Raw genomic sequence first — 27,124 nt, forward strand, 5'->3', positions numbered from 1 at the left:
GACCACCAAAATGTGTGTCTTCTCCAAGTCTGCAGACATCTCAGTTACACTGGGAGTCAGAGCGCAGCATGTGCATGGGGCAGGCAACAGATCCAGGATCAGGGGACGGGAATTTGACTCCCGCCATCCAATTTACCTATGATTGTCCTGTGCTGCCAGAGCTATTGCTTCCTACCTGGTGCATAGCCGCTGGGAGGGTTGTGCTGAACGGCATTCAGTTCCAGTAGCAGTCGGTCCAGTTCTGACAGGTTATTGCCTAGCGAAGAGCTCATCAGGGTGGGAGATGGTTCTGCAGACTTCTGCTTGTTGGGGAAACTGGTGTTCAAGGGATCAAAAGGAAAGCGAATTGATCACAAATCTTCTTATTAAACCTTGTTAAGCTACTTGCATTATAGGTTTGCAGGGATGGTTGCTGCTGTTTTTACTTCTATATAAAAGCAGTTCCAAGTTATCAAAAGTGATAAACCCCAAATGGCTTATTTGCATCCCATTTGTGGTTTTACTGTTGAGTTGGCAACAACGGGGGCTGATGCATCTAGAGTTCCACATGCAAAGCATGGGCTCCACCACAAAGTTATAGCCCTTCCCCAGAATATACCTGATGTGGAGCCCTCTCTTATTTCTCTCCTCAAAACCTACTGGGGGTGAGGGAACGTACAGCTTAATTCACTTGTCTTTATGGTACAAGGGAATTAAAACCTAAGTACATGTAATTGTTCTTGCCGGCATCCAAGCTCCTCCCCATCACCTTTGCTTGCATTGCACCTTAAAGAGCCACTCTAGCCTCTAAGAACCATCACCATGGAGCTGCAGTTAGCTGCATATTCCTGAACTCACACACACAGAGCTTCGATTTATGATGCAGTCTGAGATGCCTTGGTGGCATTTTGCTAGATTGGCTTAAACAGTGTTTTTGTTTTATAGATTTTAAAATAACTTTGATTGGGAATGACAGCCACCCAAATCTCCATTTTACAGCTGGAGATACAGTGATCAAAACCCGATTACCGAAGGCAGATCGAAAATGAATGGCAAAGCAGAAAATAAAAATCCTGATCTCCTAACTCCGCTGTGCTAGAGAAAGTTAACTACATTTCACCACCTCAAAATCCTGTTTATGGAATGTTATTCCACAAAGGCAGTAGGAAAAGATCCCCAAAAACTAGCTCTGAAGTGAAACAGGAAGTGGTATCAACATGGGTGCCCAATATTTTTGCGACCACCACAAGCGGAACCAGCTCCTGGCTTCACCATAAGCTTCTGAGTGTAGGGGGGATTTGGGAGAGTAAGCATGGGAATAGTGGGCTACCTGTAGACGTGCTCCTCTTCGCTTACACGTGAAGGAGAGATGGCACACTCTCTGGACACCGAAGTGCTGGAGCTGCACACAGAAGACTGGGACTGTGGCTGCAGAAAGAACCATTTGCACATTTCATTTAAATTTATTAGGAGAGAGACAGAGAGAGTGTATATGAGTCAAAACCTCTGTTCCAGAACCAGCTCTGTGCAAGAGACTTTCACCCAACTACTGTGCTGCCCATGGATCTTAGCACAAGTCTATAGTCCTTTTTCAAATTCAAAGCACTGAATGAGGGCTGAGGAACCTTTTTCAACCCGAGGGCCACATGTACAACTTTCTGAGGGCCTCAAGTCAGTGGTGGACAGAGCCAGAGTCAAAAGTGGGGACAGCAACAAATGTCATTTTTACCTCTGCACAGTAGGCTACTTTCTACACACACTGTACACAACCTCTCTATATTTCTTCCAGACAAGCAAAAGGCAGAAACACCTGAAGTGCAGAGGAGGGGATGGGTGTGGCCTGGGGAGAGTTCCAAGGGCCAGACAGAGAGACCTGGAGAGCCACTGTCAGCCCCTGGTATGAGGTTCCCCACCCCCATCCTATAAAATTGTCACATTAACACACAAAACTAAGTCAAAATGAGAAGGCTGAACTTGCAGACAACCTTCCTCCTGTGTATTTGCGCCTCCCTTCCTCTTATATGAGCACTCAGACACTATGGTCAGAACAAGCCAGGATATGAAGCCACAGTTTGAAACTGGCTTAAAACCTGAATTTGTTTGGAAGCCACTGACCATAGTTTCCAGATCTGAACATAATGGGAAGATGGCTAAGATCTGAGTCTCGGATTTATGGCTTAGCACTGCAATGGAAACACAACCACTGTCACCGTAATCTTCACAGCAAGCCACCATTAAAATCCCTAGTACAGATGATGGCGAGGGAAAGGTTGGCAGGTAGTGGACTGCTTAAGGTCAGCTAGTATGTTCATAGCCAATGATGAATTTGGGTGGCTGACGGCTCACCGTCAGAGTAAAAACCAGGTTTTATATGGAGCTCTTCCTGACATTTTTTAAAAAAAATGTAAAGCAGCCACTGAAGACCGAAATCAAAGGACAAGGAATGGCAAGTAACCTTTTCCCTGTCGGTTGCTGCCTCTCTCAGAATATTCTTCTCCCAAGTGCTCTTCCCACCCCCAAGAAAAGCAGCTTGAGGAAAGACCGTCTAGGGGCGGGCAGGGGAGGGGGGCAAAGCAGAATAAGCTGGAAAGGAATAAGCAGCCCCCTTTTGAGCTCCCAAATGCAGCCCCCAGATGTTGCTTTTCCTTCAACCGTCAGGAGAGAGATACATGGAGCTCCACATTGTGCACACTTTATTCTTTAGTTGTACTATAAAGCAAGGCTGGGGAACCTTTAGCCCTCCAGATGTTGTTGGACTTCAACTCTCATCAGCTCCCACCAGTGTAGGCAATGGATGAGGGATGATGGAAACTGTAGTCCGACAATGTCTGGAGGCCAAGGGTTCCCCAGCCTTGCTGTAAACAAACAAAACAAAAACAATTCAGGGTGCATGCAAAGCAATGTGGTTCAGTTAAATCTGCTGGTCTTAGCATTTGGGAGATCAGGGTTTGCAGATTAGTCTGAGCTGCAGCTTAACCCCAAGAACCCATTGTGAATTCAGCCTTTGGAACATGCAAAGTAACAAGGAAGCAAATCACAGTTTACCCCTAACACACAGGCTTCCAGATCAAACCCTAGCACCTTTTATTTTATAAAGTAGCAATAGTTACAGTTCACTTATTTCCTCAGGAATATACACAAATTAGATGGCCTTGATCCCAACTTGTACAGCTGTTAGAATACAGTGGTGCCTCGCAAGACGAAAATAATTCGTTCCGCGAGTCTTTTCGTCTTGCGATGTTTTTCGTCTTGCGAAGCATGGTCTGTCGCAACTGCGCCTCTTCAAGAGGCTTTAAGAAAAAAGCGCAAGACATTTTCGTCTTGCGAAGCAAGACCATAGGGAAATTCGTCTAGCAAAGCAACGCAAAACCGAAAAACCCTTTCGTCTAGCGAGTTTTTCGTCTTGCGAGGCATTCGTCTTGCGGGGCACCACTGTAGTGACTTTCCTCCAGAACTGATCTACACAAAAATCAGATCCTGCAAGAAAACTACTCTCCCCCACTCCCCAGTTTTACAAAAAGTTGCCACTTCCGCATTTGCACAGGCCCAAACAGTTTTGAGAGCTCACCCTCTACTTACATGCAATGCATGACTGGGATCTTGGAATGTGGAACAAACAGGATGCAACCTGGTAACAAATTGTTCTCCCTAGAGCTAGCCTTCACCCCCCTCCAGAAACACATTTCATGCTTCCTCCAATCTGATCTATGGCTCATATACCTGTGATCTACAAAACTACAATCTCTTTTTCAAAAGCCCTAAGGTGACTGATTAAGATCTGCATCATTCCACTGTGGCTTCAGACAGGGCACTGGTGAGGAGACTGTGAGTAGTGTTTTAAGGGCGTGAACCTTCAGGTCTAGCTTTGCAGACCGAAAGAAAAATTGAGCAATCTTCACATTATGCTGCCAGCTAAAGCTGAGTACTGCCATGTTTACTCAGAGCTATGTGGGATGGGGAGAGTCAGTTGCCATGTAAGCATTAAAACTGAGCTGGTAACAAGCACAATGTGAAGCCAGAGGAGGTTTCTTCCAATTAAACGAGGAAGCGACCAATCCCAATTAGAAGCATTAAACAATCAATAGCCATTTATTTTCAGTTCTTGGCAGTAAAGTTTTCATGTTATGTTATTAGAGCAAATGCTTTTATTAATATGGCCATAAACCAGCTCTGAGCGGAAATATGGGATACAAATATTTTAACAGACAGTAAGTTGCTCCACAACACACCAACAACTGGCTCCCTCAGTTCCATGAGCATAACTAAGACAGACAAGCAAAATTACCTGCTGGTGAATATTTCTGGGGATGCTGAGCTGCCACTGGTCTAAAGGTTCACTTACAGTCCCATTCAAGGCCTCATTAGAAGGAGGGGGTGGCACCGGAGGAGGTATAGTGATTTCCTGGTACGTATGATTTCCAGTTGGATACGAGTAAGATGTTTCCTCTGACAGGAAGACTGGTCGCTTGGAGATGTGAGAGGTAGTGGATTCCAGGTCTGCTAACAATGCGTCTGCACAGAAGACATACAAGAGGAGAATTAGAAAAGGAGGGTTTTGTCTATATTAGGGGTAGAGAACCTCATGTCTGGGGGCCAAACAAAGCCCTCTAGGCCTCTTTATCTGACTCTCAGGACCAACCTGGCCATGTCCCAATTCCAAGCCACACACCTTATTGGCCCTGTTCCAAGCCCTTCTCTGGTGCTTTTGCTGGCTAGAATGCGTACTTGAATGGTGATAATGCATCTTGCTCACCAGGAGTGAAAGGTACATGCATGTGTGATTTGGGCAGGGGTGTGTGTGTGTACACAGAAACCTGATTTTTTGCATGGCTAGAACGAAGCCTTCTATTGCTCTGTCTTGCCTGCAGCCCTGCCCACCACTGCAGCCCCCACAAGGTCTCCTAGAAGGGAATGCAGCCCTCAGACTGAAAAACATTCCTCTGGGCCTACACACTTTCTTTCACTCCTCCCAGCCAAGTCAACAGGCATTGCTGTCCTGAATGAAGCACTTCAACGAGCTTCACTATACTGTCGGAAACGAAGTCTCTAGAAACAGAAGTCTCTAGAAACCTGCTGTTCTTTCCAGCACAGCACCAACACAATTAATAAAACCTTCCTTACCTTTACAAAAAAGTAAACAGACCAAGACACTACAGCAGGTGATAGCAACAGAAAGCACCCTGAAGATCCAAAGAAAAGCTAGGTAGTAATGACTCCTCAGCCCCTGCAGCTTTGCTAAAGAGGAACCTAAGCAAGCCTCTCTCTGAGACAAATCCACCAAAGTCTGAAGCAGACTAATTACTAGTTCTGTGTCGTGAACTCATTCAAAACGTGGCCACAAGCACTGCCTTGTGCAAAGCAGAGATCTCGGGAAAGATTTTTCTTCGTCAAAATCCAAAGACATCTAGGAAAGGACTCTGTCGGCCCACAATCTTGCTTCCCAGGTGCAAAGAGTTAACACGAGATCAGTTCCCTGCCAGGTAAATGCAATTGTGCCTCCTGCAAATAGCTTTCAACATGCTGAGTCAGATCGCAAATTCCTGAAGGGGAGGAAAAGCCTCTCCCAGATAAAAATGCACCTTCAAAAAAGGCAGAGGCAAAGTGGGGCAGGGAGAAATCTGGATACTTAAGCTAGCACAGCCTGTCCTTGCTTAGTAAGGGAGGAAGAAAAGTGCAAGAAGCGAAACTGTGCAACAGATGAGAGGTTTTGTCTGCAGCATAACAAGCTACAGCAACTTGCAGTGTAGCCCAGCCAGAGTCACTGTAAAAAGACGCTTCAAGGAAAAGAACAATGGATGACATTTGCCAAGTCAGGCTACTCTCAAAGAGAAATGGAGCACAGGAAAGGTTGAAGGCAAACCAGACAATACGCTATCAATAGACCAGTTAAGGTTTCAAAAAGAGAAGTAAGCTTTTGAGTCACACAAAGCTCATTTTCCAGCTGTGTTTCTAGGGCAGTGTCTGCCTAACTATCAATGGCATGTGGTGATTTTTTTTTTGTAGGATCAGAGGTGCCAGCTGGCGAGGGCGATGGGGGTGGGGAGCCACATCATGCCTGCGAGTATCACCTCCCTCCCTAAGCTTCCCAGGCTTTTGGAAGAAGGCACCAGGCCCCTGACAGGATACTGGAGCCCTCCTGCCTCCTTCCCAAAGCTTCCTATCGCTTTGGAGCCAACGGAGCATTGCACATTCCTTCCTAAGCCGAGCAGAAGCTTCCCAGGCTTTGAGAAGGAAGTCCTAGGGAACAATTAGGGGACTCTTAGGGTTACCACACGCCCCCGTTTCCAGGGGACAGTCCCAGGATTTGCAAATAAGTCCCCAGACAAATTGCATCCCCAGAATGTCCCTGGATTTCATCTAATGTCCCTGGGAAACGCAGCAGCGGCAGTCTCAGCAACCCGGAGCAGTTCACTCTGGCTGGCTTCAGAAGCTGCTCGGAAGTCCCCATATGAACTCAAATTTCTGGACATTTTGATTATGAACTCCCTCTTATGTTGCTATCACAGCCATAAAGGAAACTATGGGCACAAAACTGCATGTGATGTCGGCATCCATGTATTTTGCTATACATAGCAGATGGAAAGTCTTCATGTTCATCACTTGTTAAGGTCTATGTGCAATTTCCTATGCAGAAATAGCAGCTATTAACGAAAGATGTTGTGCATAAAGCAATCTTTAGATGTTCAGAGTTGGAAGAAAAAACATTATTGCCCTCTTAGGTTACTCTTCACCCAGTTATGAAGACGATACTCAGCATACACACACCTACGTGGCCAGATTAGGAGAGTGCCTCAACACTGCATACCCATGTCTTTGTACTGCATACAAAACTGAACACTCAGACAAGGAGATTTTGCAATGGGGTATCTGCTTTTGCATGCTTTATTTATCTCCCTTGGCTCTCTCTAAAAGAGATTTCAATAAACAAGTAAGTTGATGGTTGCAACCTACGGATTCATTTCTAGGTGAATAACACATTGGTGAATAAATATACCAGCTCGTCTGATGAAGTTGTCACAGGTTATTAAATTCTTCTTTAAAGTATACACCAACTCAAGGCTTCAGCCCACATATAAAATCTTGCCATGTATAGCGAAGAGTGGTGAAGTAACGTCTGAGCACCCTGCATGTCTTTCAAGACAAGGATGTTGTAGGCGTTGTTTTAATTAGATTACTAAAAGAGTGCCTCCAGGGACACAGTAGAACGCTCCCTTTGGGAGTAAGGAGTACTGCCTGTATAAACTACACGCTGCATGTGTGTGAAGGAAAAAAATCAGAAATACAGTGGTACCTCAGGTTAAGAACTTAATTCATTCCGGAGGTCCGTTCTTAACCTGAAACTGTTATTAACCTGAGGTACTACTTTAGCTAATGGGGCCTCCCGCTGCCACTGCGCTGCCGCCATGCAATTTCTGTTCTCATCCTGAAGCAAAGTTCTTAACCCGAGGTACTATTTCTGGGTTAGCAGAGACTGTAACCTGAAGTGTCTGTAACCCGAGGCACCACTGTACACAGGCATTTTTACATGTTGGTGTCAATGTGTTTGTCTGTAAGACAAACATAGGAAACAGTCATAAACAGAGTCCAACTATCAGTTGATCAACTATCAGACTTGTCTACACTGACTGGCAGAGGCTCTCTGGGGCTTCAGATAAGAGACATGCACAGCCCTACTTGGAGATACCAGAGAATGAACCTGAGGCCTTCTGCATGCAAAGCAGATGCTCTACCACTGAGCCACAGTCCTTCCCCACAAGAGGTCATCTCAGTACACAACATACCTTTCAAACAACCAGGCTAACACGATTACTGCCATCCTCATATTAACGACAAGTGAACATAACCTAAGCCTAAAGGGGCTCCAAGTTATTTAGAAGAACTCTAAGGTCATCTGTGAACCCCTCAGTTCCCTCAGGGTACGTAACTGGAGAACAGCCTAGAAAGAGGACTTGTTTTTAAGGAACACGATATGCAGCAAGGATTCCCAAGGCGCAGAATACATACCTGAGAGAAGAGGGCAAGAAGCTGCAGTTGTTCTAATACTGTTGCTCTTTGAATGTGTGACTATGTGTACACAGTTTATGATTCAAGCTCTATCAGAGAAGGTGTGGCTCTGAATGACAAAAACTTTCCTCGTGAAATGATTATCAAATCATGTTTTCTTGCGCTCATGCTCTCTCACACACGCACACCCCACTCTGTGAATTACCGAAGGAGGAATTCTCGATTGCAAAGGTCAACAGTCCAGAGAAAGAGGGGAATGGAGTTGCCTGGCCTGTATGCAGTCTTGTTGATGCAGGCACATTTTCCCACTCCACTGCCCTTTTCCCTTATTTTTTAAACAAATGCTTAATATTGTCTCTGAAAAGGATGAAACTTAGTTCCCAGTGAGTGTTTGTTCACATTGTTAGGTTTCTGCTGCAGCTACAGCTGGACACACCTCTATGGCAGTTTATGCACTGTTTCCTTCTACGGTGCCTGAAAGATAAGAATTCTGGAATAAACTGCAACTATTTCTGTCTTCCTGGGCATAAGATACTGTAGTCAGATGGAGTGCCCTTTTCAAATACAATATCCCACATATTCAACACAAGTCCTCATTATTGGATAGTTGCTTTTCTTCCCTTTTCAGTCAGAGGTAAATCAAAGAGGAACAGCTGTCTTAGCAGTAAAAACAGCCAACATCTGTTGAGACCATGGTCACAACACCATACATTTGAAGCATGCATACTCACCACCCCCCCCCAAAGAATCCTGGGAACTGTTTTTCTTAAGGGTGCTGGGAACTGTGGCTCTGCAAGGTGTCCACTACAGCACCAAGGATTCGGGGGGGGGGGGGGAGAGAAGCCATTTGCTTTAAATGTATGGCACGGATGTGACCCAAGCTCTTACTAAGAAGTACTTGACATATGATGAACTCTGGCGATTGACACTGCTTTGCTTTGACCTTTTTAGTGATTAATGACTCCGTAATACGTCACACAGGCTTGCTTGGAACTGGAAGTGATGCACAATAGACAATTTGCTTGACTCCCTAACTTTTTTCAAAGAGTTACTTACCAAGTTTTTCACATTTGTTCATGAATGATGTCTGAAGGGTGCAGTGCCTTATCAATAGCTTTGGGTGATACTGCTGCAATTCTCAGAGTCCAAAGGGTAAGGTAGGCTAGACGTATAATGTTTTCCCCCCAGTATAGACAATTAGAATTTACTGCTTAAGTTAATGTGGCGGGCAAGAAATGACTATTGCTTAAAAGGCAGTTGTGAACATGCATTATATAGTAAAAGTTAGGGGGCACAGCTGCATCCCTTAAGAGGCACCATCTCTAAACAGGCATTCTGTGTAGGTAGGTAGGTAGGTAGGTAGGTAAGCTCCAAGATCAACAGATGAGGCCCTCCTGGTGGTTCCTCCTCAGTACAGTATAAAGTAAGTAGTGTGGGGGCCTGGGAAGCAGCTTTTTAAGTTGCAGCTTAAAAAGGAGGGAACTTCCTCCCTACTGACACATCTTTTATATTTTAAGGTAGCTAGTGAAGGCAATTCTCTAAGCAGGGGTTTGGAACAGAAGGCCTGACTGCTAATGCTATTAGTAACTGTTCTTCAGTGATTTGTTATGAGTTTGAAGGATTGTTTTATTTTATTGGATTTATATAATTTAAATGTAAATGTAAAATGTAAATGACTTCTGCAAATGAATATATATATATATATATATATATATATATATATATATATATATATATGCTTTCGTAGATTTTCACGGGTACAGGAATGCAGGTTTTGGTGTCTTCGGGTGTCTTCCCGTGTAAGAGTTGGGGTGTCTAGGCGACGTTTCGACGAGGTCTCACTCGTCATCTTCAGGCTGGTGCTTTCGGCTTCTTGTTACTGGAACAGAGCTCTGTTCCAGTAACAAGAAGCCGAAAGCACCAGCCTGAAGATGACGAGTGAGACCTCGTCGAAACGTCGCCTAGACACCCCAACTCTTACACGGGAAGACACCCGAAGACACCAAAACCTGCATATATATATATATATATATATATATATATATATATATATATATATATATGGTTGCTTCCAAGTAAGTTTTATTCAGACTTGACTTATTGAGATTGGTGGATCTAATTTTGTAAAGTCCATTAATCTCACTGGATGTACTTTATGTATGGCTATTATTGGATGCAACTCTATGTAAATAAAAAAGTACTGTAGAGGGTTTTTGGTGTAGTAGGATTTAGGCCACATGGCAACCTAGACTAGTTTGTGTTCCAAGCAGCTGTCTCTAGGTTTTCATTCATTTTATGATACAACTTACTTTCTCCTCCAGCAAGCAGATCTTCTATATAAATGCATTATATATAACATTATAAACAAATGCAAAGTAATGGTCTTCAGCCAGAAACAAAGCTAGATCTGCAATCTCAGCCAGTAGAAAAGTGTGGTGAGCAAAGATGGATTCTTAAGCAACATGTTTTCCACTGAAGAGAAAATCTCCTTCCTTTGGTCTTGGCAATCTGGCATGCAGGCAAAGTAAAGCAGGAGAGGTTTCTAAGTGAACACTGAAAGCCCAGCCTATGAAACAGTTAAGTGGCGGAGATCACAGGTTTATTCATTAACTTCCTCCACCCCACATCCTTTGCCTTCCTGACTTTAGCAGCATGCTCCACTGTTGAGAAATAGGAAGTAAAAGAGGACAGAAGAAATACTGGGTGCTGATCTCTCACGTGGGATCTGATCAAAAGGGCTAGTGACAACTTATGCTGAAGCATAACCAGTGACTACAATGTTAATAGTCCTGAAGGAGCCAACTGATACAGTCTGTGTTCACTATGAGAAGAAAATATGCGGCACGGCAGCTGAAGGACAGACAACCAGTGCCAACAGGGGCAAATTACCTGGATCAAATGCAAATTCTAGCTATGCTAGGTCATAGGCTGCAGCCAAACCTTTCCAAAAAAAACACAAAACCACAACATCAGCCATGTATGGATCCACAAATGACAAAGTTAGGCTAACTCTGAAAATGCTTGTAGGGAATGCAGACCAGTTTGCTTAACCAAATAAAGAGTTCTGTGCATTTGCACATTTTTCAGCACAATATAGATTGGTTTGGTGATGATATCCCCCCATTTATTTTGAAAGCGTTTATATTTCCCATATCATTAAAGCAATAATGGCTTAGAGGTTTTCCTGATAAAAGGTTTTGATGAGCAAAATATCCCCAAAAATATGCCTCTGCCCAAGCATCTAGACCTTAATTTATCCCACCATTATGAAATTAATCTTTTATTGAAGCAATAATTTCTATATTTTTTTTTTGCATGGGAAATATATTAAGTACAATTCCTATTTATTCTCATAACCCCAAGGTGGGTCAGTGATTTTTTTCTCTTTTACAGAGAGAGAGAACTGACCATGAGAGGCAGTGATAGACAAAAGGTAATCCAGAGCATTACATGACTGACTGAGCATGGAGCCTGGCCCCCTTCTTTAAAGTCTTAGTTTATTTGTTCTTGCCGGCTCCTAGTCTTTGAACCGGATGTTGCTCAACTGTACAAAATCAATATGCAATTGAGCTACCTCCAGATAATATCCAGGTAATGCTAGGGCTCTGGTAGCAGGTGCAATATATGTTTCATGTACCATGAAGCAGATTCTACCATTGTTTTAGAACAATGTATCTGGCTGATCATACAGTGGGAAAGTTGTGAAATAGTGCTGCGCCTGGCATAAAACCATCCCTATATTAAGACGAGGGCATGTTACAAAAATGAGGGGGAACAAGTTTCAGGTGAAGTAAGAGGTGCCTTACTTAAACTCAACAAGTGACCCCAAGTTATACAGTAAACATTCCTTCACTATGTTCCTAGTTGCACACATTCCCTCATATCAGCCAGGGGAAGAGCTCATTCATTCTAGGCACTTCGCTGCAGGCTTTTCAGTAATCCTTGCATGTTGGTTCTTGCCAGCCAAGAATGCAGGCACCTTAGGCAGAATAAGCAAGGAAAAGGCGTTTTCCTACATTTCCCAGATTTCTCTATAAAAGCAGTGAAGCCAAACACAGAGAAAAATAGTGCCAATGATAGCTATTTCATTTCTAACAAATTATTAGCAGCATTTACAGACCAGTTCTCTGAAGAATGACCCTATGCAGCATGAAAGAGACACACACAGTGTATTGTATTCTGTGAACGTAGAGGAATTACATGAAGGTTAATAAAAAGATAAAGAAAGAAATTCAAGGACTTGTTGCCCTCCTCTCATCTTACCTTTATAGATAGATATACAGTGGTACCTCGGTTTAAGAACAGCCCTGTTTACGAACTATTCGGTTTACGAACTCCGCAAAATTGAACTAAGAAACAGAGAACCACTGCAGCTGGTATAGCACATGTGTGATATAATTGCAATATTCTGTCCCAGTTAGTAATCTAGATAGCCAATGCATTCTGCATTAGCTGCTGTTTCTAGACCATTTTCATGGATAACTGACTCCAGGCTACGTGGGCCCTTTCAGTTAATTACGTAATTATGTTTCTCCGGGAGCCTTGAGGTGAAACACTACTACAGTGGTACCTCGGGTTACATACGCCTCAGGTTACATACACTTCAGGTTACAGACTCCGCTAACCCAGAAATAGTACCTCGGGTTAAGAACTTTGCTTCAGGATGAGAACAGAAATCGTGCTCCAGCGGCGCGGCGGCAGCAGGAGGCCCCATTAACTAAAGTGGTGCTTCAGGTTAAGAACAGTTTCAGGTTAAGAATGGACCTCCGGAACGCATTAAGTACTTAACCCGAGGTACCACTGTACAGTGGAACCTCATGTTACGGATGGGATCCATTCCGGAGGCCCGTCCATAACATGGAACTGAAGCGTTGCATCTGCGCACGCGTGCAGTGTGATTTTGCACTTCTGCGCATGCACGAGCGGCGAAACCCAGAAGTAACCCGTTCCGGTACTTCTGGGTTGCTGCAGGACGCAACACGAAAACACGTAACCTGAAGCGGACGCAACATGAGGCATGACTGTAACGGGGTGGTTTGCCTTTATGCTGACACACAGCTTGAAGACTGCACTTGCTACAGTGTTTTAAACTCCCGCCCCAGAGCAGAAACCTCCTATGCATCCTTGGAATGCCCTTGCTAGAAGGACAAGATGAGTGCAATGAAGGAGCATAATGGAGCCCACCCTACACTGCACAGGCTCAGCCAGCATAAATAATAAGCTGTCTGCCTCCTACCCACTCAGCTGGCTTATAACATAAAGCCATTGTCTTGCTCACACAAAAATGCTGGAAATTGCCCCCTCCCACGTTAACCATATTCCTCCACCCATCATTTATAGAAACAGATAAGAGGAGTTTCAGGCTGTGTGCATACCTAGCTGTCAACTCAATTCACTCCAACAATTATTTTGTTAACGCTCCAGGAAGAGCCCCACACATTATCAAAGGATATGCCTGGAGGGGTGGGAGGGAGAATGGATGATGTCAACCCAAACCCCAGGGAGACCAGATCACATGACTGGAGGCCACACGCTTCACATGCATAGTGTAGCGTTGTCCACTTGTGGTGGGTAGATGGTGATATCCACCAGACTTGGATTGCTTTAAAAGCTTCAGAGACAAATTCATGGAGAAGAAGTCTATTAATGGCAGTGGTCATTATACTATATGCGACCTCTAGGTTTGGAGACAATATACCACTGAAGACCAGTAGCTGGAAGAGTGCTCTTGTGTTTGGGTCCTGCTTGCAGGTTTCTCACAGGTATCTGAGTGGCTACTGTGAGAACAGGATGCAGTACTAGATGGGCCTAATCCAGCAAACTCTTCTTATGTTCTCACCAGTTGCTGGGGAGCAACAGCATGAAAAGGCTATTGTCCTCATGTCCTGCTTATGGGATTCCCAGAAGCATCTAACTGGACAGTGTGGCAAATAAGTAGAGCTAGGCGATATCTGGTTTTCAACATTGTGATATATCACCAGCTAAATATACCAATATATCACAATAACTGAAATAAGGATGGAGCTATGTAGAGCATAGCTGTCAACGTTTCCCTTTTATTAAGGGAAATTCCCTTATTCCAAATAGGATTCCTTGCAAGAAAAGGGAAAAGTTGACAGCTACCGTATTTTTCGCCCTATAGGACGCACTTTTTCCCCTCCAAAAATGAAGGGGAAATGTGTGTGCGTCCTATGGGGCGAATGCAGGCTTTCGCTGAAGCCTGGAGAGCGAGAGGGGTCGGTGCGAACCAACCCCTCTCGCTCTCCAGGCCTCAGGAAGCTCTGCGCAACCCTCGGGAGACCGGCTCCGAGGGTTGCGCAGAGCTGCCTGCAGTCCCCGGCTCAGCGCAGCTCTGCGCGGCCATCGGGAGCGGGGCGCTAAGTCCCGCCCCACTCCGGATGGCCGCGCAGAGCTGCCTGCAGTCCCGGGATCAGCGCAGCTCTGCACGGCCATCGGGAGCGGGGCGCGAAGTTCCACCCCGCTCCCGATGGCCGTGCAGAGCTGCGCTGATCCCAGGACTGCAGGCAGCTCTGCGCGGCCACCGGGAGCCGGGGGCGAAGCCCCGCCCCGTTCCTGCAGTCCCGGGATCAGCGCAGCTCTGCACAGCCATCGGGAGCGGGGCGCGAAGTCCCGCCCCGCTCCGGATGGCAGCGCAGAGCTGCCTGCAGTCCCGGGATCAGCGCACTTCTCCCCATCGCCAGCCCCACAAGCTCAGGGGACAGCGGGGAGGCAGAGCGTGCCTTCCCACTGTTCCCTGACCTGGTTCTTCAAGCCCCGCACCTGGGGGGGAATAAAAATGTTTTTCTTTATTTCCCCCCCAAAAAACTAGGTGCGTCCTATGGGCCGGAGCGTCCTATGGGGCGCAAAATACAGTATGTGTGTGGAGGCATTGGCTGGTTTCACAGTTTTCCCCACATCGTGATTTGTTCCAGTACCTGCTCTTGTGATTCACTGCCCACTGCAGAAAGTAGGGGATTGCAGAGCCAGCAGTGTTAACAGAGGCTGCAGAAGCACTGGCTGCCTTCATCTTTTTTTCACACATTGTGATTTTTGTATACGATTTGCAATAGTTTGCCAGGTCAAAAATTATGAAACCAATATTACGATATGGACTTCAAGCTGGTTTAGGACAATATATCCATATATCACCCAGCCCTACCAACAAGCATTTGATTGATCTGTAGTCTGATCCAATAGGGTTTTTCTTATGTGTTGTGGAATACAGGGGGAACAGAAAGTGGAAATATACCAGGCTTCTACAAGTTTGTCTGTAACATATGAAGCAGAATCTGTGCATCTAACTGCAGTGAGGGGGAAAAGGAATGCTCACAATATATATGCCCCCACCCCACAAAAAAGAATGGCTGAAGAATTGTCTGCACTATAGATTCATTCATTACAGGCTTAACAGAATGAATGCAAACAGCTTTCTACAGCTTGAACTCCCAACACTTAGCACAAGTCCTGAGAGCACAGAAGCATTTAGAATGGCATCTTTTTGGTAGACTGAATTTAAGAAGTCCTTGTGAGCAAAGAAGAGACCCTCAGACAGAAATAGACCCTCACATTAAAAAAGGCAGACTCCATCAGCCTACCCCCCACCCCTTTTGCACAAAGTAAATTGGCCCTCCCCAACTCTCACTACTCATTTAAGGAGGACACAATCCCAGGCAGTAACCCAATCCCTGGCAAGACAGTTTTACTTGGTGAGCAACTGTTCAGGAATGGGAGGCGTGGGTATATTTATCACTTTAAGCATTCGTTCAGGACGGACACTTGCTGCCTCTGCTAAAAGAACCAACCCAGATGAAGAGATGCTGGATCCTCTCCTACCTGAAAGGAGTAGGCTTGCCCAGAGAGGATTACTCAAATCAGAATGCAAACCTAGGACCCTGGGATAGAATGAAAGTAGAAAGGGACAGTAGCTATCCAAACCAAGTTGGAAGCTGAATTTCCACATGGAAAAGTAGTAGCAGTCATCTCTATATATAAACCAACCAGTTCTAAACATTGTCTCTTTGTCATGTCCTTGAGCTCCCACAAAAAGAAAAACAGAGAGAGAGAGAGAATTCAGGGAACTAACAAGGCCTCCTCCAACACAGAAGAAGAGTGAGATTAACTCAGACAGCAGCATAGCTAGGGGTGGGGCACACTGGGTGCCAGTTACCCAGGGGGCGGCACTTACCACAGGACCTGCAGCACGCCCGAGCCACGCGCCACTGGGTAACGCAAGAAGGCTGTGGATTAAAAAATAAAAAGTGTTCCCTGCCAAACTGTAGAGCCAGTGATGACATGGTGCTTTTCACCAGGTGGCACAGCAACATGATGGATACAGCACACAGTTTTTTCCTCAATGCCTATGCTTCACAGCAAACCCAGCTAGGGCAGCTCTCACCTGGAGTTAATAGCAATCAAGAAGCAGACTGTAATTTATAGAAGGAAGTGACAACGCCTGAGTTAGGAACTTTAATTTGCATCAAAAATCACCCTGAAAGCCAGTGTAGAGTACAGTGGTACGTCGGGTTAAGTACTTAATTCGTTCCGGAGGTCTGTTCTTAACCTGAAACTGTTCTTAACCTGAAGTACCACTTTAGCTAATGGGGCCTCCTCCACCTGCTGCTGCTGCGCCGCCGGACCACGATTTCTGTTCTCATCCTGAAGCAAAGTTCTTAACCTGAGTTACTATTTCTGGGTTAGCAGAGTCTGTAACCTGAAGCATATGTAACCCGAGGTACCACTGTAGTAGTTAGAGTCCTGGACTAGGTAGGACCTGGGAAACCAGAGTTCAAATCCTCACTCAGCCATGAAGCTTATTGGGTGACCTCGGGCCAGTCACTGTCTCCCAGCTTAACCTACCTCACAGGGTTATTGTGAGGATAAAATGGAGAGGGGAAGACGCACGAGCGCCACCATGAGCACTTTGGATAAAAGGTGGGATATAAATGTAATAATAAAAATAAATGAAAAATATCCCCAATCTACTGAAAGCCTGACTGTGAGTGAGATAACTTTCTCCAACTCTGGGACATCTGAAAGGATCAACAAGCTGATGTGAGAAAAGTTCCCTTGTCTTGCTCCTCTTTCCACACAGTTGCTGTCTGTCCCCCACCCTCTTCATCCTTGCTTAAAGGAAGTCCAGTTTGCACCCTCCCCTTCTTATCTCAGCACTTCCTTCCTGCACAAAAACAGTGTTATCCCCAACAAGCAACAGCAATAAACTGCAGCAGCCCTCCCATTTCCTGCACACTTTCTGCCTTGCTCAGTTCACTCTGTAAAGAAGACGTTCTACATACACACAAACAAGGGCTCGTGAAACAGGCAGGGAATCAGGGCTTTACATTGCATCCCAGGGAGAGCTGAGAGCTAATGCCCCCTCCCCCCCGAATATTAACAGCAACTGTCATATTCACACAGCAGCCACTGGTAATCACCACTGGGAAGTAGGCAGTTACATAGAAAAATAAACAACCAGTTGCCAACATCCAGTTGCACTGAGCTAACAAGGCAAAGATGAATTCTGTGCAGGTAAGGTCAGGTCCCTTCCAGCCTAACAATCTCACTCCATGGCAGATTCCAGATAATGCCCCAGTTCTTAAGGAGTTAAAGAGAGAAAAGTGAGGGATGTTTGGAATAGAATCTACCTGCCATGCCATGACAAAGGGTGTCCTTGCAATCATAGGTGATGTTACAGAGATGCTCTTGGACCACATGTGGAGTATTATTTAAAACAGAGTTGCACATTAACTTGCCCTGGATATCATAACTATGTATATTCCACTAGCCCTGCTATTGTTAAAGTAGCTTGAAACTTGTCTTAAGAAGCAATTGCTTGACTCAAGTTAACATTTCTAACATGGCATTCTATCCCTACTAAAAAAACAAAACAGCCTGCACCTGCTACTTCATTAGCCCTGGATAAACTTTCTAATTCTTGTTAATGAAGAAACAAATATGCTTCTGTCATCATTTTTAATATAAATTATGGTAATGTAAGAATAATGCCTGAGATTAAATATTTTTTTCCTGTATCTGAAAGGATGCTCACTAGCATCTTTTTGATCTGCTTAACTTTAAAAGTTTGAAGCTTTTAAATTTAGAATATTTACCCACTTATAGAAAGGTCAACACTGGGTAGCACTCTTGGTTCAGCATCAGAAGGTCTCTAGTTTATTTCTAAGCACAAGGAACTGTATTGTGGGATACAGTTAAGAGGACTGGCTGTACCAATGCAGCTGCAGCAGACGTGGCTTTTTGCCCAAAGTCATGCTGTGGTTCTGCCAGATCTGCTGAAAGGATGTGTTGCACTGGTTACAGCCAACCCTTGCAAAGTGAGGCCAGAAATACAAAACAGGTAAAACAGTAGCCACATCCAGTCCCTCGTACTGACACTGTCAAGTGCATAGAGAGGGACCCCCCCCCCAAAAACCCCCAGAGCTTTCTCCCTCTCCTGCCAAACCTTGACCAGGAACACAATGTGCCCAGGGCATGGCAACGTACATCACTATTACTTTGAAGGGGGACCCTGTAATAAAATAACAAGCAATGCATCCTCTTCATGCTCATAATACGAGAAACACTCAGGGTCATTCAACAAAGCTGAACGTTGGAAGAGTCAAAACAGACAAAAGGAAGGACTTAATCACTTCCATAAGATGTAGTGATGACTATCACCTTGGATGGCTTCAAAAGAGGGTAAGATACATTCACAAAGCAGAATAAAGGTACCAGCAGCTACTAAACATGATGACTATGTTCTTGCTCCACTGTGGGAGGCAGTCAGCCTCAGTTGTCAGAAATTGCAGGTGAGAAGAGTGCTGATGAGCTCAGGTCCTGCTGGCAGGTTTCCCATTGGGGCATCTGGCTGGCAACTGTGAGAATATAATGCTGGATTGGATCAGCCTCTGGCCTGATCCAACAGAGCTTTTATTATTCTCCTAGGAGAAGTGTTCCTGCCAGCCATACTTTTCTCCAAGATACTATAATCTGTAAGGAGCTCTAGGTCATTCTACTTCTGCTCTTCTTACGATAAATTCCTTACGATAAACTGATGTTCAACATTCCATGGCTACTGAGCATACTCAGCCCCCTCTGTGGAACTTTATTTTGGTGGGGGGAAGCCCTCTTAGATTTCCAGGCGGTGGTAGTTTCTTCCTTCTGAAACCTCAGGACTTCCCTGAGCATTACTACCTCAGTAGCCCCCTTTGGCTCCATTTCTCTTGGCACTCTCCACCTGAATTAAGTTTTGTCTGCATGCCCCACAAGGTTCAATCCCTCCACTGCTTCACAGGGCTGTGTGCTCACTTACAAGAAACAAAATGTTTGTTTATTCTACTAGGTTCTTTTGGACAGAGATTTATAAACAAAATGTGCCCAGGAAACAGTTTCAAGACCCACCTCTTGCACAGAAACATTATTTAGTCTTGCAGAAAGACACCTCTCTCCAAGAGCTCATTTCTCACTCAATAGATGGAGGCCATCTAATATAGTTGAGGGGGACATCAGGTCCCAGGGTTGAATGCGGCCAACTAGGTCTCCCTATCTGGCCCCTGTGGGTCTATAAACAAACATTAGTTCCTCATTTGTAAAATCAGAACCATTATCTTACCCCACAGTTTTTACCGAAGCCTTTAATTGCAGGTTGCTGTGCTGGTCTAATAGGGCAGGGGAATATAAATGTAGCCATAGTACAATACTTTTATTAGGACCACCTAAAACATCACAGAGGAAGCTTGTGAGTCCCCTGTAACATTAGACTGTATACCAAACCAAAAGACTTTTTGACATCCTAAGGACTAGCACATTAACAGAAATATACTGCATGTGCACACACATGCTCACAAGGATTTCCACATGTGCACCGGCAGGATAGATTCAAAGGTTTGCAGGGGGAGGGGGCGATGTTTAAGCAGTGAAAAATGCTGGTTTAAATGTCAAAAAACCCTCTGTTTTTCTTGGCTGGAAATCTCCTGCTCTTTAGCCCACATTAGTCTCAAAGACTCTTAAAAATTGACACATATTTTTAGACCGACTACTTTACCAATGCAAGTCAATAAGGATTACAACAGGTTGTCAGGTTGTCTGAGTAAAGGTTGCCTTTGATCAGTAAAGTAGGGCCATCAAATGTTAGGCCACCAAATGAGTATACAGGGTAACTAGTGTTTTGTGGGCTGCATTGTTCTGTATTCTGTGAATGGTTTCTTAGTTTTCAGCATATTAACAGGGAATGCAATGCAATTTTAACTTTGTTATTTTAATGACAGTGATTTGACAATTTTGATTTAAAAGAGCATTATACAGAATCATTTCAAATAAGGCTATCAGTGGCCTCACAATAATCACATGTTACCTTCAACATCAAAGGCTTGGAATACCAGATGCCGAGATTAAGATGGAGAGTGTGTTCTCATACCTGCTGGTAGGCTTCCCAGAGGGATCTGTTCCTGGCAAACCTGAGATCATTGGCTGAAAGTTTGTAGCCGCTTTTTAAAAAACTGGTTTTATTACAGATACATTTGCTGCCCTGGGCTCCTTTGGGAGGAAGGGCGGATATAAATTTAATACATCTACTACTACTACATCATCATCATCATCATCATCAGGCTGGTTGGTGCTGGACAAGATGGGCCTTTTGATCTGATCCAGCTGCACTCTGCCTAAGCTCTTAACAATGCATGACCCTTAAAGCACGCACATAGCCCCTGTAAAAGCTAGGGGGAAGCTGTGTAAAAAGGGGAAAGTGTTCTCATTTAAGGGAAAGTCTGCACCTCCTCTTTTCCTTTCTGTCCAGCCTCACTAAGAGGAAGGCAAGGGCTCACCACAGATCTCCATCCCACCCGATGAACAAATGGCAGGAAGCAACAGTACAGAAAGTCATCGACAAAACTGTGGCTTCATAAGCAGTACTTAGTTCGAAATTGGGAAACAGAGTTCAAGAAGTCACAGCTCACACCATATCCTGCAAAAACAACATTTGGTCAGGAAAAGTGGCTCTCTCTCTCTCTGCCTCCCCATAAATGCCGGGTGTTTCACTGGCAGCAAAGAACATGTAAGGAAGTGACCTTAGAGTCACACAGGGACTCTGAATGAAAAGCAGTGGATTTGGGGCAAAGATTGGGCATGTGCTATATTTTGTAAGTGGAATATTCATCCATATTTCACAAGCAGAGAAGAAGCTTTTTTAAAAAAAAAATTCAAGCAATTATATAAAAATCTACTTGAAGTAACATGACAGTACAAAGTAAATCAGGGTGTCCAGGCAAGTTAGACTCAAAACGCAGCTCACAGCCACGAAAATTACCATCTCAAGTTCCCTGCCTTTTTGTAGTTTCCCCCAACATGTTCTTTATGCTAAATTTTATATGTGGGCCACAGAAAAATAAGCACACCAGTCGACTCTCACATTATGACATCACAATTCTTTGGGCCTCCTCTTGACATGCGTCTTAAGAAAACACATAAAAAGTGTATGAAGAAGGTTCTCTCTGTTCTTAATCTGTAGCAAGGGCATTACAGTAACATCACTAATAGGGGTTGTTGTTAGGATAAAAGGAACATTGAAACATTACCAGAACATAAGCCATGTCACACAAATGGCACAGGGTGTTTATTTATCTATTTAGCGCATTTGTAGCCTACCCTTCATCCAAAAAATTCTCTCAGAGTGACTTACCGTATTTTTTGCTCTATAAGACTCACTTTTTCCCTCCTAAAAAGTAAGGGGAAATGTGTGTGCGTCTTATGGAGCGAATGCAGGCTGCGCAGCTATCCCAGAAGCCAGAACAGCAAAAGGGATCGCTGCTTTCACTGTGCAGCAATCCCTCTTGTTGTTCTGGCTTCTGAGATTCAGAATACTTTTTTTCTTGTTTTCCTCCTCCAAAAACTGGGTGCGTCTTATGGTCTGGTGCGTCTTATAGAGCGAAAAATACGGTACATAAAAACAGTTAAACCAAGACCTGCTTACAATCTGAAGAACAAGACACACAAGGTGGATGGGACAGGGAGGGAAGAAGAAAAAAGCAAGCTCAGGCTCAGGCACCAATTCTTAAATAGTAGTTCTTATAACGACCAGCTGGCACAGAAACCATTCAAGGGTATGAGGTGCTTGATGGAGCTGGTCTTTTGGCAGAGCTGATAGAATGTATTTTTAATATTTTGTTGGAAGCCACCCTGAGTGGCTGGGGAAACCCAGTCAGATGGGCGGGGGTATAAATAAATTATTATTATTATTATTATTATTATTATTATTATTATCCCTCCCATTGAGGGAAAGGCTGCTGTCAGGTGCCAAGTTAAGAGGGGAGGTCTGATAGAGCTAGTCTATGAAACACAAACCTTAAATTAGACCTTTGCTATACATGGAACACTTCAGGGATGTTTCCTGGACCAAGGAAAACATTAGCTACCTTTATGGGGGGGGGGGTTATAACAACAAATAATATTTCTTTCTGCCTCTAGGCACAGCAGAAGACTACGGAGCCACAAGCATTCTCAGACCTTCTTGAGGAGAAGCAGGCCACCAACACAAGACACAGAAATCTCCAAAAGGGGCTTCATGAAGCAACCAAAATTCATTGGACAGCATTATGAAGGATTAGCAAAGGTGGAATTATTAGGCTATACAGATAAGAATTACAAACAGCATCTATTGCTTTCAGAAATTAGCAGGGTAGTCAGCATTTGAGTAAAGGAAAATCATACCAACCATTAACCATAGATTAATACACACACCACACACACACACGAAATGCAAGAATCCATTGGTAAAAAATAAGAATCAGATGCACTATTAATAGCTCAAAGCAAGAATTCAAACCACCTCTATAAATAAAGATGAGCAGTATTTCCTGAAATCATAAAGAGGAGAACCAAAAAGAGATGTGCATGGTCTATAATTTTAGAGCCATTTTTTTCATTACATTCTTGTAAGAAAATCTATTTATAATATGAAATATACATGTATATTTCAGCTGCACTGCAAAGAAATCCATGTGCCAGAAAGGTATCTGAAATACACTCAAGTTGCAGTCTTAAATACATTTATCTAGAACTAAGTCCCATTCAACACAACAACTGTTATGGGGTGGGGCGGAATTGGGTGAAAATTTGTATTTATGGACCAAAGATCACACTTTGAAAGAGATTTATTAGAGAATAATGAAAAACTATTATCTAAAATGTATAAGATATTATTAGAATGGGAAACAAAAGATGAGCTGGTAAAAAGCCTCAATGATACAAGTGACATTGGGCATAATATAGAATTTGATCTCTGGGAGAAATTGTGGAAGGATCTGAAATTCACTGCATGCTGCACCTTGAAGGAAAACTATATGAAAATGATGCACAGATGCATAAACCAAGTAGATTAGCTAGGATGTATAAATCTGAAATAGGTACGTGCTGGAAATGTAAGGAAAATGAAGGAACCTTTTTCCACATGTGGTGGGCATGCAAAAAAGTCAAGGAGTACTGGGAAATGGTTTATAACGAGATGAAAAAAATGTTCAAACTACCCTTCCCAAAGAACCCAGATGCATTCCTGTTAGGAATATTTCAGACGGAGGTACCCAGAAGTCAGAAAAAATTATTTATGTATGCGACAACAGCAGCTTGGATCCTCTTAGCCAAAAAAGGAGGATTGGCAACTTAAGATGCAGAGGTTGCAGGCCTAATAAGTAGAAGTAGGGTAAGAGACCAAGAGGAACGAGTATTCAAAGAAGAGTGGAATTTTTTTGTTGAATATGTAGAAAATCATGAAAATGCTGGCAGCATTAAGGTAAATTCAACAGTATAACATATCTAAAGGATATAATAAAGGGGGGAAATTGAATCAAATGGATATATAAGAATATGCAGGAACTGTGGTTAAATTAAAGGTGCCTTGGGAGGGGAAGAAGGGAAGTCACTGAATGCATTGGTATACTGAAATACTTCAATATGGAAATGTATATCTGAAAACATTTCAATAAAAATAGTTATTTAAAAACCCGTTATGCTTTGTTTGCAATACTAATTAGTACAAGTAGATTATGGTTAAATTCCTTAGAATTTTGTTTATCTTTAGCTGGTATTTGTATAAGGCTCTTTCCAACAGAAGTGATTGAACGTTAAGAGAGCACAGCAACTGTTGTGTTTTTTTTATTTATACCCCGCCCATCTGGCTAGGTTTCCCCAGCCACTCTGGGTGGCTTCCAGCAGAATACAAAAACATAATAAAACGTCAAATGTTAAAAACTTCCCAATACAGGACTGCCTTTCACTTTGCAAAGTGAAATTAACCACACACAAAGCTTTAAGAGAGACCACTTTTGTTAACCATGGACTGCAAAGCAAAAAAAAAAAATTTGGACAGAGAAGGGAAGCTTTTTAAAAACAAAAACAAAAAGATTAAACAATTTATAAGTAATCATCAGACAAGAAACTGGCACTGGATAAGAAGGATGTGGTTTTTAAAAGTGTTAAAGCTCTATGACTATTTGACAGATTAAAAGTGCTCATTTTGAAAAGCTGAGAATTGTAACCACTGAAATCGGGGCCAGCAACCATCAGCCTGGATGGACCGAGATAATCAAAGTCCCAACAACTAGCAGGATATGGCGGAAACAAGATACATTCTTGTGACCTCAGTTGCATAAAATTGTTATGTTCCAGACTTTATCCCCATGACCCGGCATGCCCGCTAGTTAAGAGAACACCTCTGAATGGAGGGCAAAAGCCTAAACCTGAGTGCACAATAGAGATAAATAACCTCTGGCCCTCTCGATGCTGTTGGGACTTGGACTCCCATCAGCGTTAGGGAAGGTGTGAGCAGCTAAAGGGCTACAGGCTCCCCATAAGGAAAGTACCTGTTTTTAAGTCCCTACAGCAGGGTTGGTGCTTTTTATTTTACAATGCTGGTGCATTTGAGCTTTAACACACGTTGCCTCTTAAGCATATGGTGTTGCTGCTTTTTGTAGCATTGCGGTTTTATTTATCAAACTTTTATAATGTGACCTTCAGCTCTGTATGCTACACAGAATCGGCTGAGTGGGACAGTAGACCCACTGTTCATATGATGCATAAAATCTCCCTGCACCACAAATACTTTTAAGCAGCTTTTCTCAACCTCTTGTCCTGCCTGTCTACGATCACGTTTCTCCACAACACCGAGGGCATGCAGCTTGCTAATCTTTTAAATGAAAAATGGAAATTCTCAAGAGCTGAAGACTCACTTTCCATGGATCTCCTCCTCACTACAATCCTGAGAGATAGGATATGCAGTGTGTGTGGCTGATGACTCAAGAGAGCTTTGTGTCTGAATGAGCCTAGGTCTTCCCAATCCTAGCCTGGCACTATTACACCACCCTGACTCTCTCCAGCTCTTCGGAACAGAATACATGTCCTTTCCTCATTACTGCCTAGCCCTCTTCTGTTTGTACTCCCTTCCCTGAAACACACGTCCAAATCTCACCACTTGGAGAACAAACAAGAACGTACCCAGATCCAAAATCTAACAAGCGGGAGGAGGGAACATGGTTATTTCTGCTAAGCAAGCCCTGGACTATGCTGCATTCCATTTGATTAAAACAATTACCAGAAAGGCAGCCAAGAATTACATAAAACTTCCTCTCTGCACCACCCCGGCTCCTTTCCTCCACCCGCATATTTCATACTGTTTTCCAGCCCTATTTGTACCATGCACAGATTATGCACGCCACCCTATGAAAACAAGGCTGAAGGGGGCAACACAAGGCCCTTTAAGCGTCACATGCAGAAAAATATATAAAGCAACCAGGATGTGAAATGCAGGCATGCCTTACTGACCCAGGAATCCCAGGCAACAACCAAGAGTAGTGTAAACGAGAGTGGGGTTGCCCCTGAATACTGCTTCCATGGGTGCAGTTGTTCATTTCCTTGTGCCTGTATCTCTATATCATGGATATGCCTCTCTTGTCCCCCATTACAGGTAATGTGGCTCAATGTAGACAATGCACAGCAGCATACATCCATTAAGTACCACGGGAGGGGAGAGTGCTCTTGTGTTTGAGTTGCGCTTGTAGATTTCCCACAGGCATCTGGTTGGCCACTGTGAGAACAGGATGTTGGACTAAATGGTTCAACAAGCAGGTTCATGTGTTATTGAGGTGGGGAAAGCTCTTCATTTTGTCAAGCTACATTCTCTGCCTGACTTCTGACTTGAGCACATAAGTAATGGACCAACACCCAGGGTTAGCACCCAGAATCACCAGGGTGATAACTAATTACAGTGGTACCTCAGGTTACATATGCTTCAGGTTACATACACTTCAGGTTACAGACTCCGCTAAACCAGAAATAGTGCTTCAGGTTAAGAACTTTGATTCAGGATGAGAACGGAAATCTTGCTCCAGCGGCACAGCAGCAGCAGGAGGCCCCATTAGCTAAAGTGGTGCTTCAGGTTAAGAACAGTTTCAGGTTAAGAACAGACCTCCGGAACATTCAGCTGTACAGATCTTCAAAGACATCCCAAAATACATTCTGGACTTAAGAAACTTCTACAAGGACTTAGCCCTTTTACTAAAGAAAAATTCTATCCGCTTCAGGTGGGAATTCCCACAAGGACTGTCATTTGACTACAAGGCAAACAAGGTGAAAATAAAGACAATTCAAGATAAAGACAAATTTTTGGCAAGATACCAGGAGGACCTACAGAAGGGGACTGTGGACGTACTTGCAGAACAGAGGAGAGCACTGGATATCCTGAATCTCTCGATTGGACAAAAACCACCACCATCAGAAGAAGAGCAACAACTGGGAGCTGTTGGAGGAGCCTCAGAAAAATAGCAAGATGGCTCTGCAATTCCTTAGTTGGAATTGTAATGGGCTCAATGGGCCTTTGAAGAGAAGACAAGTATTTCATATATTGAATAGAGAACAACTGGACTTGATATGCCTACAAGAAACTCATATAACCAGAGCCCACAGGAGATTACTTATAAATAAAAGGCTAGGACAAGAATTTATTTCATCAGACAAAGTTAAGAAGAGAGGAGTTGTAATATATGTGAAGGAGAAATGGGCTCCAAAAATGATATTCAAGGACGAACAAGGGAGATATCTGGCAGTGGAGATACAAATACAAGGAGAAAAATTTCTAGTGGTTGGAATTTATGCACCAAATGAA

General features: G+C 43.7%; 1 protein-coding gene across 7 annotated transcripts in view; it reads right to left on the reverse strand.

Annotated features, from left to right (window-relative positions):
- The window catches only part of PXN (paxillin), a 71,020-nt gene that overhangs the window by 23,049 nt on the left and 20,847 nt on the right, over nt 1-27,124 (reverse strand). For 3 of the 7 annotated variants that reach the window (XR_014519827.1, XM_083478495.1, XM_083478498.1), the window contains exons 2-4: nt 4,265-4,491; nt 1,310-1,407; nt 176-315 (exon numbers count right to left, since the gene is read on the reverse strand). Coding sequence is in view for 6 of the 7 variants with exons in the window: in XM_083478495.1 (XP_083334621.1) it covers nt 176-315; nt 1,310-1,407; nt 4,265-4,491 (465 nt within the window). In the remaining variant the exon portion in view is untranslated. Of the gene's footprint in view, nt 1-175; nt 316-1,309; nt 1,408-3,558; nt 3,806-4,264; nt 4,492-7,983; nt 8,073-27,124 lie in introns of those variants that run through there. The other 4 variants (XM_083478496.1, XM_083478499.1, XM_083478500.1 and 1 more) reach the window with 4 other exon arrangements.

Source organism: Podarcis liolepis, assembly GCF_965112155.1.
Source record: "Podarcis liolepis genome assembly, chromosome: 15".
NCBI lineage: Eukaryota > Metazoa > Chordata > Lepidosauria > Squamata > Lacertidae > Podarcis > Podarcis liolepis.